The sequence below is a fragment of the Erigeron canadensis genome, chromosome 6, assembly GCF_010389155.1.
Source record: "Erigeron canadensis isolate Cc75 chromosome 6, C_canadensis_v1, whole genome shotgun sequence".
Classification (NCBI taxonomy): Eukaryota; Viridiplantae; Streptophyta; class Magnoliopsida; order Asterales; family Asteraceae; genus Erigeron; species Erigeron canadensis.
Genome location: NC_057766.1, coordinates 25,657,906 through 25,674,292, shown reverse-complemented (window position 1 = coordinate 25,674,292; position 16,387 = coordinate 25,657,906). Strand labels below are relative to the sequence as shown.

The following is a 16,387-nucleotide window of genomic DNA, read 5'->3' as shown; positions in this document are numbered from 1 at the left end:
ATGACAAGGCAACCACTAGTATTTCTTGCACCAGACTATACTATCCATACCACCAGCAAGTAACATATTCTCATCTTTATTTGCCATAACACTACTCAAAGTTCATACTAATCATAACTAGCGCAAAATGACAACTAAACACATTTGCTATTCATTATCAAAAAGATTTGGTCAAAAAGCTATATCATGAATACAGCAAAATATCACAAAACATCTTGAAAGAGCATGGAAAGGAATAACCATAGTGGAACACTTATCAGTTATCAATATTATCTCTTTAATCACTACCTAAACATATCCAACTGTAAAGTAAGAAAAAGGGATAAAAAAGAATAAGTTCATAGCTTACTGAAAAGCAGTCAAAAAATAGTGCACCGCCCTTTAATCCTTTACAGGCTGTACTAATAATATAGTATAGTGCAGAAAAAGGGAGATGGATTCAAGTACAGATAGAAACAAGAATAAGGAAATAAAATTTTGAAAACATCATCTTTCACCATAGTTACTATAGCAAGCAAGACCAAAATTCTGACAATGTACGGGAAAAAAGTATCAGCCTCAAACTTCAGATCTAAAAATAGTACAAATAAGTATTAACTAAATATAAGGGATTGATAATGTGAAATTAACAAATAAGAGTGAATCAGAGATACCTATTAAGTATTAACCACGGATAATTAAACTTAAAAAAACACAGCCTAGAAACTGTTGCAACGATGGAAGTCAAATTACGGCATAATACTTAAAAGAGAGAAAATCATGAAATTCCTACAACTAAAGAGTAGATACTCGCAACAAGTAGCATTTTCAATCGAGAAGCAAACAATTACAAAGCATAAGAAGGTCTTGACCAGGGGAAATTTGTCACTCGTCGGCCTTGGGTGCTTCTTTGATTTCCTCTGCGCTATCGTCCTGCACGAAACCAACATCAAATTTGAAAGTTAGTACAATGAAAACAGTAAAGATCCCATAAAGATGGAAGTAAAAAAAAAATCACCTGCATGTCTGAAGTCCACAAGGTGAGGTTGTCACGAAGAAGCTGCATTATCAGGGTGCTGTCCTTGTACGAATCCTCTCCTAAGGTATCCAATTCTGCAATTGCTTCATCAAACGCCTAACAAATTACAAACACAAAAAACCATCAGCTAAAATCACGTCCTCAGTAGAAGTGAACAGAATTCATAATCTGTTGATCTCAAGAGAATCTAAAGAAGAAAAGAAATTAGCCATATGACTCATTCCCCACCTGCTTTGCAAGATTACAAGCACGATCAGGGGAGTTCAAGATCTCATAATAAAACACCGAGAAGTTGAGTGCCAGTCCAAGACGGATAGGATGAGTGGGAGCCAATTCTCCATTTGCAATATCCTGCATCCACAACTCCATAAGACACTCACTTTTACACAAAAATCACTTCCTAACTCCTTTGTAAAACATATTAAACCCATACAAAAACTTCTAGATTTTGTAGTCAATGGCATTCCTCAAATTAAATATGTCCAGATTATGCAAACACACTCAACAAATAAAACATGTAGAAGGTCACAGATTGTCATAAAATAAAAATGCCGCAGACACTTAACATCACTCAGCTGGTGCGTTAGCAACACACATAAATTATACCAAAATTCACAAACTAGTGAACGTACAGTTACAGACAAAAATATAGAAATGTTGCCAATTATACACGAGCTCCTAACGTTTGTATCAAACCATGAAACTTACCTTTCGACATACGAAAATATCAAACCATACCTTTTGACATTAACAAACTCACTATTTGATGTAACTTGTTTCGTTAAATAACTAAAACTAAAAGAGTACTACATCAAAAATTTCCTATTTAAGTTTGTCGCATCAAACGGTAAAACAGGTAGGGTAGTAGGTCAACGATTCGATCCTCATCCGTACAAAATGATGGTTGTCCCTCTGGAAGAAACCTCTCTAGCTTAGGGTTAGGGAAAGCCATATACATATTCATTATATATTTCTCCCTAATTATTAAATCCCACACTAACCAAAATATCAACAAATCAACCACATAATCATAACACATAAATTAACTTCAATTAAATATACAAAATTATAAATAACATTATATATTTAGAGAGAGAGAGAGAGAGAGATGGAAGAACCTGAGCAGATTTGTAAGCAGAAAGAGTGTTTTCAGCAGCTTCTTTTCTTTCAGATCCAGTTTTAAACTCAGCCAAATACCTAAAATAATCACCTTTCATTTTCAAATAAAACACTTTTGAATCACCGCTACCAGCAGATCCAATCAGTTTAGAATCTAGAAGCTTCAGGATTCCATCACAAATAGAAGACAGTTCAGTCTCAATCTTAGATCTATACTCACGGATGGTTGACACGTGTCCATCGTTACCTCTGCTCTCTTCTTTTTGTTCAATTGACGAGATGATTCGCCACGACGCACGACGAGCGCCGATGACGTTTTTGTAGGCGACGGAAAGGAGGTTGCGTTCTTCGATTGTGAGTTCTTCTGATGGTGTGACGGAGGAGACGACTTTTTCCATGAATTCCACCATTTCTTCGTAACGTTCGGCTTGTTCGGCTAGCTTTGCCATGTAGACATTGTCTTCACGAGCTGAGGATGCTGCCGCCATTGATGACTCAGACTGAGAGAGAATTTGTGTGAAAGAGAATTGTGTGTGAGAGAGAGAATTGTGGGGGTTGTTATTGAAAATGATTTTTGAGTTTGAAGAACATCATATATCACCTTTTCTAAACATCAAAATCACTTATTTACCTACTTAAACAATATAATATCATATATATCCAAGCTAAATTTTAAAACTATCAATTTTATCCATTTTTATTAATCAACTCATTAATGTTCTCACATTTACCCATTTTTTTAATTAAATTCAATAAAATCAATTTTTATGTATTTAAATATTTTTTCCCTCCAATAAATAACATATATTGCATTTTATAAGATAATTTTACATTGGCCTAAAAATAGCAAAAGGCTTTTGACCATTACAGTGAGCTCTGCCGATTGTTTTTTCTTTTTCTTACAATTAATTTGTCATATTAATCTACTCATTTATGTTTCTAAATAATAAACGTAATTTTATTATAGCTATGAATTTATTGTTGTCGAATACTGAAGATTTAGTGCAATCTTTTTCTTTTGTAATGAATGTTATACATGAAACCTAGTAGACTATTAAGTCATATACACTAATGAGGTGCATGATCTGTTTAGCATTGTCATATTAAAACTTTATAATTATTAAATTTTCATTGTCCTTTAATATATATATATATATATATATATATACAGTATTTATAATTATAGTTATATCGTACATATTTAAAGTTGAAATAACCCTATAAAAATGATAATTTTATGTTATTATTATATGAATTAAGGATGATCGAATGATCGATGGGGTATATATATTACAATGAAGAAGGAAAAATGTTTCTTGTGATTATATAATCATATATATAGTTAGTCCAGTAGCTATCGTTAGACTATATGCCTTATGCTTATCATGATAGATTTTAATATTGAATATCAATTTAATGAGTTTATTAATAAAATGAATAAATTTGATAGTTTTAAGGTTTAAATTGGGTATATATGATAATATGTTGTTTAAGTGGGTAAATATGTGATTTTGATTTTTAAATAGGGGATATATGATGTTCTCCCTTTTAGTTATGTGAAGAGAGTGATGTGATTTTTGTGATAAAAGGGGTTTTTTCTTTTCTTTATTTTTATTAATAATGGTGTTTGTGTAAATGTTCACCACAACGTGATTGTATCCTTTTTCATGAATGCGAAGTCACTACACTACACCGTAATTCATGCTTTTTGTGTCGAATTTTTAAAATTCTATATCACACAATCGATATACAAGTTGTTTTTTTACGCCCTCAATTGGTTCATTTAATGAAAACGGACCTTGTAAATCTGTATTTATAATGTGTTAGCTTTTCATTGGTCTTATACCTTATTTGGTGGACATGTAAGTGCATTTTGATCGGTCTGGAAAAGGTCTAAATCACCATCTTGTATATCTTCGTTAAAATCCAGCGTTATGCAATCAAAAAAATTTTCGTTCGCATCTTTTTAATGGTTCCTTTGTGTCAAGATGTCAACATTAAGATTCTTCCATTTTGATTTGGCTTTCACCAACCTAAAGATGTCAAGCCCCTTATACACTTGTCATGTTTAAGCTTCATGTAGCTCTAATATATGATTCATGATGTCGATGTCAGATGTCGTTCATGCCTGATCGCTTCTCATCTTTTATTTGGTTGTAGATAGCACAAAACTTTTGAATTGCAAAATAAACATCTCTTCATTTCTTAGATGGTGCATGTTGTGTTCTTCGAATCCTTTGATCATTATAATTATATAGATCAAGAAGTATGTACTATACCTCTCTTTCTTTTTACATGAAGATTTAACTTATTTAGGTATTTTCAATTTATCTTAATTGTTAGTTAAATGTTAACAAGTCATTTAGTTGTGCACATACCTCAATTGGTATACGGACTTTATTTGAGGTGATAAAGTATAGCTTAATATCATCTTGCCGAATATATGATTTAATAAAATTTAGCTGTTAAAAAAAAATATATATATATATATATATATATATATATCATATTGTATTTAAACCCTTTAAAGTTAAATTATATATCTACATTACACATCAAATTATATTTTCGGTTAAGAGAATTTCTTTATCATTGCTCAAAGGTTAATCAATCGTAGATCTATGCTTAACATCCGACAAAGAAAAATTAAAATAAACCTACGCTTAATCAACTTCTAATGATTACTTATCTCCACCTAATAAAAACTAAAACTTTATTTATGATAGAAAATTTATATTTATAAGGCTATTAAAATCTAAGCAATCCTTGTTTTCCAACATGTCACATGCCTTAATATAGTTCAACATAGGTCCTCGATCTTGTTGAAATCATCCCTACATCTCGTTGTTGTTGGGCTTGCATCGTTGTCAATACTAGCCAAAGTTACATAAGCCACTTGACTTCAAAATTTGTGATTCATAAAGATCATGTCTCCCTCAGTTAGTTCATTTTGACTTGTAGCATAATTTCTTAAGATCCGATCCCTAAACCTATTTTGTTCTTGAGGTTACGACCTTTTGAAGTTCACAACGAACGTAGTTTCCATCCTAGCTAGCAATATCTTTTTAGGTCAATAGATTGGACTCAACAACATATTTATTCATTGTGTAAATATGATTGACTTGTCACCAAGCATAGTTAACATTAAAAAGGCATGAGAAAACCGACTGTTCACTGGAAAACCCCTTGTGCACCACTCCTATAGTCCTACAAAACAATACTTGCTGAGTTGCAGAGTGAGTACTTCCCAAATATGTCTCCCAAGGGTATTGAAACATAATAGCTTACATGTCTAGCATTTGAGCTAAAGTCTAAAGGCTAGTATCAACGCCAAAATTATATCAGTCATATACTTTAAGGCCTATGTGGCTGGGTTTGATTTGGTGGTTTCAACATATTGTAGTTGTTAAGTTGACGGTGTCTTATGTGTTGGTGTATGTCACCCTTCGTGATGGAACACGACCTTCGTGACAGAGCCGGCCCTGCGTGACGAAGGTATCCGCTGTAAGCCTTATCTAAATATGGAAGAGATTATCTCAATCTCTTCCTCCTAAATTAAAGAGATTTGCTCTTATCTCGTCCTAAATACCAGATCTGGCATATTATTAAGAATATTATCTAAAACCCTAAACTTATTCTCCAAGATTTCCATCCCTATATGTATGGATGAGTCTAAGCCTGAATTCTCATTCTCCTTCTCTCCAGAAAACACATACACAGATCTAGAAGTCCTCTTTTCTCCATAAGAGATGCTCCAGCAACCTACAATAATATACTCACATATCAATAACGTGCTGCGGGACGATGACTCTCCATCTAGAAGCTTCCACAGTCTACGATGATTAGGCAAAAGCATCCTTGGATATCGGGATATGATAATATCCTTCCATGAGCATGCTAAACACGGTCGAACTGATCTAAAACACAATAGCACGATCTCAATCGGCTAACAATCAAACCATAATTGATTGGCGTAAAGAGATCAAAACTCTATCTTCGGGGAATCGCCAACAAACAACCAAAAACACCTGTCATCCCCTCTTCTAAACCTAATCTCGGTTTGGTGTACAATCATTATGGGATACATATAATTGTCACGCTTAAAACCATCAAAAACAAGGGTAAAATGAGTTATTTTCATGTTTGATATTTGTGTTAATCACGTTGTTTCGAACCGGTTGAACACAATAACACGATTTGCTATATATATTATAAATTTTGAAAAGTTGTTCAACCAATTTGCTATATATAAAAAACGTTATGAGAGTTTTACACGTCATCGATTATATATTATGATATGTATTTTTAATACTATTATTTTGTTAAGTTTTACATTAGTTGTTATAACATTAATCTTTACTTACAATAAAATATTATATTTGAATCTGTTAGAGCCTAAACCTTTTTTTCTTAGGCCCATTCAAGACTCTATTAAATCTTCGATACCGACTTGTTTGGCTTCGCTTGGTTTTGTAAGGTTTCTCAATCATATCATTTTTTATGTTTCTAAGGCCGGACGGAGCGCCAGGGGACGGAATGGGTACCGGTTGGCACACCGCGCCGACCCCCCGGTACCGGTGGGGTGGGGAGGGAAATGGGGATGGCTGTGCCGGTTCTTGTGGCGCTAGTTTTTACCGTTACTAATCATTGCTTTCTTATTTTTCCTTTTTTTATATGAAATATCCATCATATATATATATTATCTATATATATAATCTGGTTGATTGGAGAAGACAAGCACGCACAATAGACACAAATAATTTTATTTTTACACTTTATCTCCTAGACTTTTAACTTTTTATGAGAACGGGTTAAAATGTTTTTTTAATACATTATTATATTTTTGTTTCTTCTAATATACTTTAATATTGTTTCAATTTTGTAGTATTTAAAAACTATGTAATTTTTAATTTTTTTTATAAAGTTTTTAATTTTGCAGTGTTTATGTATCCTAGTTGTATTTTTAATTTACTAAATAAAAAGTTTTAGTTATTATTTGAAATAAAATAAGTAAAAAATAAATTAAATAGAAAAAGTTGGGGAAGAGAAGAGTGATGTGGCATTTCTAGCATTAGGGAAGAGGAGGGGAGAAGAAGAAAAATCAGAGTAGGAAGAGGAGAGGTGGCGAGGTGCTCCCCGTCCTAATGGGAGAATCTTTAATCATTTCATTGACTTCCTGGCCGGTTCATTGTTCGTTACATACAATTCTCATTGGTTATGTGAATCTATATCTAGACGTTGTCTATCTGTGGTGATCGATTTGTGGTTCATGGTCTTACAAGTTTTGACTTGTGTGACTAAATGCTCGATATGTCTAGGATTCAGCTTTACTCCATTAATTAAATAATTTTGCTTTATAATATGCTGATTAAAATCATATATAGAAACAATAATAATTCCCTAATAGATTGATATATTATATTATCTTCATTTCAACTTTTTTTTGAAAATTCTAATCACAAGGTAGGCAATGGATAATCTATGTCTATCTGGAATCAAAAATCATAATTTAATACACACCGCGTATTTTTCATGCTAAGTTGCTAACTAACTTCCAAAAACATACAGAATAAAAAATAGTATAAATAATAGTAGCACACAAGTAAAGCATGATATATATTTGTAACTTCGTATTGGTATAGATATATTTCATATAGATATCTGTTAACGTTAGTTCCAAACAGTACACCGTGTGACTTAGCTAACAAAGCACGTGTATCTTGTTTTTCTGCTGGCCTACCCATCAATAATCTTCTTCCACCGGTTCACTCTCTTTCTATATATACTCAAAACTTCATTTGATATTTTGATAACCAATTTACAAAGTTCTATAATATACTTACTAGTTAAGTAAGACTATACTTTTTTTCTATTTAAAAAAGTATTATTTCACGGTGAAAATGTCATCATCCGTGGTGAAATTTCCTTCTAGTGATAACAATACTAGTAGTCATGATGATGATAACCATTTGAGTATTAATGCTTTCTCTCTTTCACCTGAGATTTTTCTTGAAGCTGCTATTGCTCTCAAAGACCAGGTATATATATATATATATATTAATTTCTAATCATGTAAATGGATAATGTTTTTTCTATTCAGTCTTGTAACTTTTAACAGACATTATTTTTTAGGCTTGATTACCCCATGTCCCCGTTAACCATATGTTTTTTAATAAAATGTTTTTTATGACTAAGTAGAAAAAATGTCATTAAATGAACCTTTAAGTAGCTAGAATTGTATATATTATGCTTATATAACAATTTTTATTATACTTCTCTCTATATTTTAAAGTGGTGGTTCATGTTATTGGGCCTATTTTGTGACATTGCACATGCCTTAAAAAATCCATTTGTTTATATGTTGGCCTTGTTAGCAATAAGTAGTAGTGATTTTGTTTTTGATGATATACTAGGTAGTTGAGGCTACATGGACAGAAGTTTGTGCCGGAGGTGGTGAAATTATAGACCCAACGGTTTATACCGGTTTGTTGGGGACAGCATTCACCTGCCTACGGTTCTATGAGGTTAATGGTAGTGACCGCGATTTGAAGTTGTGTGCGGATATTGTTGATGCTTGTGCTGCTGCCGCCGCTAAGACGTCTACAAGGTATTGACCATCTTAATGTGATGATCCCTTTTTGACATATGTGTATAGAAGTATTTTTCGTGTTGGAAAAAATAGCATTCCACTTTGGTACATGTTATTTAAATTCGTCATTGATTAAATTTTTCGTGTTTCCCTGACTTTGATTATTTAATATCACAATCCTATAAAATCCAAGTAAACTATGAAGAAGAATTAGATAATATAGTCACTCAACTACTCAAGTATGGTAATTGGTGTTTTAAGTTGGTAACATTGAACCGTTTTTACAAATTATTAGACAAACTACAGAGTTGCTACCAATCCGGAGTAGTGCAATTTAAAGTGATGAAATATCAACTTAAAAATTTGTTTCTAATTAACTACCATAACAGTAAGATAAAGTTGTAGAATACTTGTCATGATTTTGTGGTACTAAGAAGATTATTAAGAAGATACTTACACTTTTTATTGTCACAAAATGGTCAAAATGGGAGGGTTGAACACAGTATTAATCCGAGAAGTTAAGTAAGTACTCTTTTGAAGTGTTTGCAAATATTGATAAAAACAGGTATATGACATTTTTGTCTGGGAGAGGAGGGATATATGCCTTAGGTATGGTTATAGCAGAGCGTTGTGGAGATCATCACAAGCGCAATTTCTATCTTTCCGGATTTTTGGAGGTATATTTTTTTTCTTCCACGATGTCATCCAAATTATGTTTTAGGTGTTGTATTTTCCGTGTTTCATGTTTTACCTGATTCTTGTTGTGCTAAGTCAGAAATAATTTGCGGCAAAGGGTCTTAAAATGACTATATATCTTCTCTTTTTCTGCAAGTATATACATAAGTAAAACACTAACTTACTTGTATTGTGAAGAATATACTTGATTTACATGATATACATTGCTAGAGTGACTTGCATATCCCAACAACAAAAACTTATTTCCATGCCAAATTGTCACTATTTGAAAACTTATATTTAGCAGGATTTATCATTATTTGTCTTCATATATATCCCACAACTTATGGAAAGTCAAAGCTATATATTTATGCGTGTCTAATTATACCTATGCATACATACACCTTTATATACACTTCTTTTGTAGCTCATTAAATTTATAAAGTTTTTAAATGTACAATATCCAATTTTTAAATTTGTATAATATCCATAAGCAGTATGGTTAGATCAGTGGTAAACACCCTTGCCTCTGGAGATAGAGGTCATGGGTTCGATCATCATCCCATGCAAAGGTTGGAGGGTCTTTTCTACCATTTAGGTTGAAACTGGAAGCAGCCTCTCTACTTAGGTAGAGGTAAGGTCTGCCTACATCTTAACCTCCCCATACACCGTTGAAGTATTGGGGCTCAAAACCCGCAGAAGGTGGCACTGGGCAGTTACTTACTTACTATCTAATTTTTAATCCATCACAACCCCTCATCTCAAACACTTTATAACTTTTAATCACAACCACTAATGTTTAAAACGCTTTTTTTTTTAGTGAGAACCATTCATTTCACCAAACTATTAATATTTTCGATCCTATAATTATTTTACACACTCATGAATCATTTTAACCCCATAAATAAAACAAGTCACAAAGTGAGACAAGTCATGCCAACCATTATTTGATGTCGATCACGAAGTGGTAAAATTTAACCGCGGGTCCATATTAAAATACACACATGTCTAAATTGTATGGTGCATATTGGTGCTCAATTAATGGATGAAGACATTACAACACGTAACTTCAATTGGAAAGAGGAGATATTATGTTTCATGATCTTTTATTGTGGTCCACAACTTTGTCTTACTACCAGCTTGACTAAAATTGTGTATGTAACAATGTTATAAAAAAACACTACGAGATTTTCCTTATCCGCGATCATTATAGGCCCTTTATTGAGTAATAATTAAATGATTTGGTACATGGTCATTTCTAGATATTTAAGATTATTGGTATGGTCACAAACGCAACTACTCAACGTTAAATTATTTACAGTATTTTTTATATAAGGCAACCACATAATTCAGACATTTTTACAACTGAGTTGAACCCCAACTCATGTACCACAACTTCACAAGAACCAAAACTCGAGGATGGTTCAAATCTATTCAAATCTATTGATGTATGATATGTGGACCAAGTTATATCTATATTTATACTATATTATAAAATAGATTCCTTCCATATTTTCAACATTGAGTTAAAATTTTCAATATTAATTTTAAATACATCCCCAAAATACTCCTCTCATCTATTCTATATTTATCTAAAATAACCATAATACCCTTTCTCTCTGTTCAAATCTCAACCAATCATCTTTTTTCTCTCTCCTCCATAAATCATTTATTCCTCCAATTCATTCAAAATCTTTTATGTCAAAAATCATACGTCGATAAATTATAAAAATTGTATGGGTGTTCTTAAAATTTCATGCTCTTTCATTAGAGATGTCATTCGATATACTTTCGATGAATTTTTAAATCCGGGGGCGGAGGCCGTAGGCATTTGACTATCACACTCTTTGACCTAACTATCACCCCCACCATCTCACCGCCGCAACGCGCGGGTACTTACTCTCGTTTCATTCTAACGTGTTTTTGTGATAGGATTCATGTACACTCTGATCTAAAATTTAAATCATAAGTTAGATAACACATAAATAAATTTGAACATATTACTAAGGCAAATAACTTTCAGTGTCATAGTTACTCTTACACCTTGTGTAACATATAAAATCTTTTTGTAGAGGATTAAGTAGGAAAAATCATGGATGGTGAATGTTAAGTATGTTTACTGAGGTTTTTTTCCCTTTCATAGCGAAAGTGGTACAGCGAAATGTTTCATTTCAAGCGTTTACTTAAGTTGGGTGGAAAATTAATTAACGCGATAGGTAACATGTCAAATGGTTTAGTTTATCTATCCAATTCTGTTGCATCGATAAGTTTTTTGCGAACTTCTATTCAAATCTGTTATTTAGGCATTAAACTCCACTTTAAAATATATTCGACCCATTTGACCAGTTGATAACTTGATATATGACAAAACAAGTGGACTCATTCATAAGTAGATGAGTCGAAATTGTTGCATCTAGTTCAGGTATTTGACACGTTTGGTATGCATTCTTATTGTAATACATGTTATTGTACATATGAGACAACTTATGTGTTTTGTGATGGCCATTGTAAGTTGGCAGAAGAGAAAGCCCTCCCTGCAGGACCTGAGGAAGGTGGCTTTGGAATGTCATACGATCTTCTTCACGGACGGGCCGGGTTCTTGTGGGCTGCTTTATTCATAAACAAACATTTGGGCCAAGAAACCGTTCCATCTGATCTCCTCAATCCTATTGTCACAGCAATAATAGCTGGAGGAAGGGCGGGCGCATCTAACCATGCTGTATGCCCTCTGATGTACAGATGGCACGGGACTAGGTACTGGGGTGCAGCCCATGGACTCGCAGGTATATTACATGTATTGCTTCATTTCCCGTTATCTGAAGAAGATGCAGAGGATGTAAAGAAGACTTTGAGATACATGATGAGCATGAGGTTCCCTCGTACCGGTAATTACCCATCAAGTGAAGGGAATGCAAGAGACACTATGGTCCAATGGTCTCATGGTGCAGGCGGCATGGCTATAACCCTCTGCAAGGCGTCTCAGGTTTGTAAATCTAAATGCAATGTAAATAACTCGGTATGCATGACATACAAGACTGGAGGTGGCAAAATGGGTGGTTTGAACAGGTCAAGTGGGATGGGTTCAAAACGAGTATTTTTTTTTATTAGGTCCACTTTAGCTGTGTTAAATATGATCACAAAAATGTGTTGATGTCAATACTAATATGAATTTTTCGATAATATAAATTAGATGGTTGTATGCATTTAAACAAGTACTTATGTTTCTCTTTTGACCTGATTCCTCTTTTAACTCGGCTTTGATGGCACTTCTAATCAAGGCCTAATTAACATTCATTTTTTCCAGGTATTCCCACATGAACGGGAGTTCCGAGATGCAGCAATTGAAGCAGGGGAAGTGGTATGGAAGAGCGGGCTAGTAGAGAAAGCAGGGCTTGCAGATGGTGCTGCTGGGAATGCTTATGTTTTCCTTGCTCTATATCGACTAACAGGAGAGACTATATATGCAGACAGAGCCAAGGCATTTGGTGGTTTCTTGTATAACAATGCAAGAAAGCTTATAACTAGCACCAGTTCGGATGGACTTGACCATGGTTCTTCCCTATTTCATGGTCTAACTGGAGTGGCCTGTCTATGGTCTGATTTGGTCAGACCAGAAAACTCCAGATTTCCTGGATTTGAAATCTAGACATCTAGGCAAGAGTCCGTTATATGTAACAAAGTTTGGTTGTAACTTGTAGTATATGTATACATATAAGTCAAGAAGGATCCCTGAAGCAGGGTGACCACGTCATCGCAGCACCTTTTGCTTTGGCTGCTTTTTGGGTATGTTCCCAAAGATTGGAAGTTACGGTATTATTCCAGTTCTATCTGTGAATACTTTGTTCATATCATAGGGATCTTGCATTTCAAACTTGGAATATGGTTTAAGTTCTTACTTTTCAAAAGAAGTTGACGGTTTGATATTGGTTGATTCTGCCGAATTAGGATCAGTAATCCAACAGACTCGAGTAGTACAATCAAACAAAAAAGGACCGGCAGCCACAATGATGTGTCACAAAGACTAACTACAAACCAACTGCATGAATCATCTGACAAAAATTTATAATCATATATCTATAATCTCAGTGTATATAAACTTACTACAGTAACAATCAATTTGCCTGCTCTTTCCCTTGCTCTTTACTTTGATCTTTGCCTTGCTCTTTAATGTGTTCTTTACCTTGATCTTTAACCTGCTCTTCACCATGCTCCGGTAACCCGTCTTTTTTGCTGTTATTTTTTCCAATGATAAGCTCTCCGATCTTACGAAACAATTTCTTTTTACTGTACAGACTATACATATAGCCCTTATTATCACCATCTTCATGACTATAACTACTACTATGCACAAAACTCTCCACTTCTTCAGACTGGCCCGACCCACTTGATTCAGTAAAACCCGTTGCTGCTCTCCTGTGCTGGGCGTTTGCTTTTGGTGTATGCGGTTCTGATTTTGGAGACGCTGTCGTATCAAATATCGACCCTTTGAGTGCTTCTGCCTTTTCAGGGTCATCATTAACAACGATTTCTGAAACGTTATCATCTTCTCCATCAAGCACATGGTAGTACTCTTCTTCTTTGTTAAAGCCTTTTAAATCATCAAAATCAAAACTAAATGCTTGTTGTGGTGTAATTCTTCCGTCTATATGCTCTTCATAGAGTGATGCAACCGGGGAGTTAAAAACATCGGTCTGGTCTTTATCATCGTATAGTTTATTAGCTTGCTCTTTTGCAGCTAGTAATCTTTTGAACTCCTTGACGTTTTCACGAGCTGCAACTTCATTAATCCTTAACCGTTCGTTTTCTTTTGTTAGAAAATGTAAAGATTCTTCCTTTTCAGCTAATAAATCTTTGAGTTCTGAATTCTCAGCCCGTGCTATGTTTGAAGCTTCTTTAGCAACGTTTGATTCGTTCAGAGCTTGTTTGAGAATGTCCCGCAATTTGTCTGATTCTTCTCTTTTAATCCTTACAGTGGTTTCAGCTGATAGTAATGCTTCTCTTAACTTATTGTTTTCGTGTTTATATGAAGCGTTTTCTTCATCAGCTTTCTTTATGCAACTAATGAATCCCATTTCTTTTGAAGTCCATGCTAGAACTGATTCTTCGGCTTCCACCCTTAACCGTTCAGATGTTTCTGTCTGTAACTCGAGATCTTCCTTTAATCTATCTACTTCTTGTTTCAAATGTGTCACTTGCTCTTCTGCTTGCCTCAGCTTTTCATTAGCTGTACTGGATTCTGTTGCTACTTCTCTTAAAGCCGATGCTAAATCATCCATGGCTTTCTTGGCTTTCTCCTCTGCTTCCGTAGCTAACTTCAGCTCGGTTTTTAACATTTTGATTTCATCCTTTAGAGCTTTAGTTTCCTGTGATGTATCAACATTACCCTTTTGAGCTACCATTGCTTGTCTTGGCCCGTTTCTGCCACCTCTTTGAAGGTTCTCGACCGTCTCTTGCAATGTCATAACCTCAAGCTTTGATTCCTCCAAATCCATTTTCGTTTGCTCAATTTGTCTAGTTTGAAGCATCAATGAATCCAACATATGTTCTTCCGATTGCTTCGTTTTCTCAACCTCATTTTCCAATTCTCGAATCTTCTTTTTCAACTTCTCTAAATCCACATCCTTTTCGGCTACTTTAGCCTCAAACACTTTTGCAGATTCAAGCCGACTACTCAATGAACTGATCTCCTTATCTCTAGACTCTATCTCCTTTCTGGAACTCAATAGTGAATCTTTAAGACCCTTGAGCTCGGAAAACACTTCTTCTGCCTTTTTAGCAGACAATCCGGCATTAGCCAACTCTTTAGCCTCTTTAAGCTCAGCAGTCATTCGGTTTCTTTCGTTTTCAACTTCATCTAATCTATGCTTTGTGCTCTTCAACTCCTCTTCTAAATTACTCATTTGCTTTTGCATCATTGCCTCCTTCACTATTCGATTCTATGCAACAAAAACACAAATCATCAGCATCATCATTATCATATCATATATGCAATCAACTTAACTAAATCAAAAAACATATATACATATACCCTAACACCAAACACAAGCTAAATACATATTAGAATCGTGTCAATAAAGGTTGTTACGCTAATTTTGTAACGCTGATTTCACAACTTTTTGGTCCATGTTCACAAAAGTTGTAAATCAGCGTTACAAAAGTATCGCAAAAATTTTATTGTCACGCTTCTAATGTATATCTCGCTTCCTATCTGATCCATATATCATCAAACAAAAACAATCAAAAACGACATAAATGTTCTTATATGATACCTCTATATATACACAAATTATTAGATTAATAAAAATTACATACCTCTGATAAACTAATAGATTTACGATCAACAGAAACAACGGCTTCTTTATCAACTTGTGACGTGAGACCATCACCTCTACAAATCTTTGATCCAGAAATACTTCGAATCAAAAATGACGAATGTTTCTTGTGTCCAAATTCCAAATACCCAGATCTATATAACAACAATAACAACACAATTTGTAACAAAAACCGTAAATGGTTATATTAAAAAAAAAATGTAACAGAATAAAAGTAACGTATGATATTGGTTTTGGACTTTGTCTTGTGTTTATATACAATGAAACGAAAACTATAGATACAGAAATTTGAAAAAAGAGAAAATTAGTACCTGGATTTGGAACGTAACATTGTGAAAATTCAACTATTTCTGGAAAGTGAGAAAAAATTGGAGAAATTTTTGGGGTTGTAAAATGTGGAAAACTGAATCCAATAAGGGGGTTTGAAGTAGTCCGGAGTTGGCGGGTACTATGTATAAAAGCAAGTTGACATATAAAACAAAGTAGTTATTGCTATTATTTTTAGAGATAAAAAATAAAATTACTATCACTAAAATAGAGACAAATGGAATTGAATTGACAAAATCTTATGTTTCCTTGTATTTGTATGTAACGTTTTTTGTTTTTTGATCTGATGTTTATGGTTTGTAAATGAGGATGAGATAAAAATGGCAA

The 16,387-nt window shown here is 33.9% G+C and overlaps 3 protein-coding genes across 3 annotated transcripts; 1 reads left to right on the top strand and 2 right to left on the bottom strand.

Annotated features, from left to right (window-relative positions):
• Positions 1-719: 719 nt before the first annotated feature.
• LOC122603078 (14-3-3-like protein) lies at positions 720-2,717 on the bottom strand. Its single transcript, XM_043775690.1, has 4 exons — positions 2,137-2,717; positions 1,247-1,369; positions 998-1,114; positions 720-912 (listed from the first exon to the last, which is right to left on the bottom strand). Exons 1-4 carry the CDS (start codon positions 2,623-2,625, stop codon positions 865-867), a joined length of 777 nt encoding a protein of 258 aa, XP_043631625.1. The 5' UTR covers positions 2,626-2,717; the 3' UTR covers positions 720-864.
• Positions 2,718-7,944: 5,227 nt separating this feature from the next.
• LOC122603077 (lanC-like protein GCL1) lies at positions 7,945-13,324 on the top strand. The gene is made up of 5 exons (XM_043775689.1): positions 7,945-8,175; positions 8,551-8,744; positions 9,292-9,403; positions 11,914-12,384; positions 12,706-13,324. Exons 1-5 carry the CDS (start codon positions 8,038-8,040, stop codon positions 13,045-13,047), a joined length of 1,257 nt encoding a protein of 418 aa, XP_043631624.1. The 5' UTR covers positions 7,945-8,037; the 3' UTR covers positions 13,048-13,324.
• An 11-nt stretch (positions 13,325-13,335) lies between these two features.
• Positions 13,336-16,064, bottom strand: LOC122604557 (putative WEB family protein At1g65010, chloroplastic). The gene is made up of 3 exons (XM_043777441.1): positions 16,045-16,064; positions 15,714-15,867; positions 13,336-15,337 (listed from the first exon to the last, which is right to left on the bottom strand). Exons 1-3 carry the CDS (start codon positions 16,062-16,064, stop codon positions 13,514-13,516), a joined length of 1,998 nt encoding a protein of 665 aa, XP_043633376.1. The 3' UTR covers positions 13,336-13,513.
• Between the last annotated feature and the right edge of the window lie 323 nt (positions 16,065-16,387).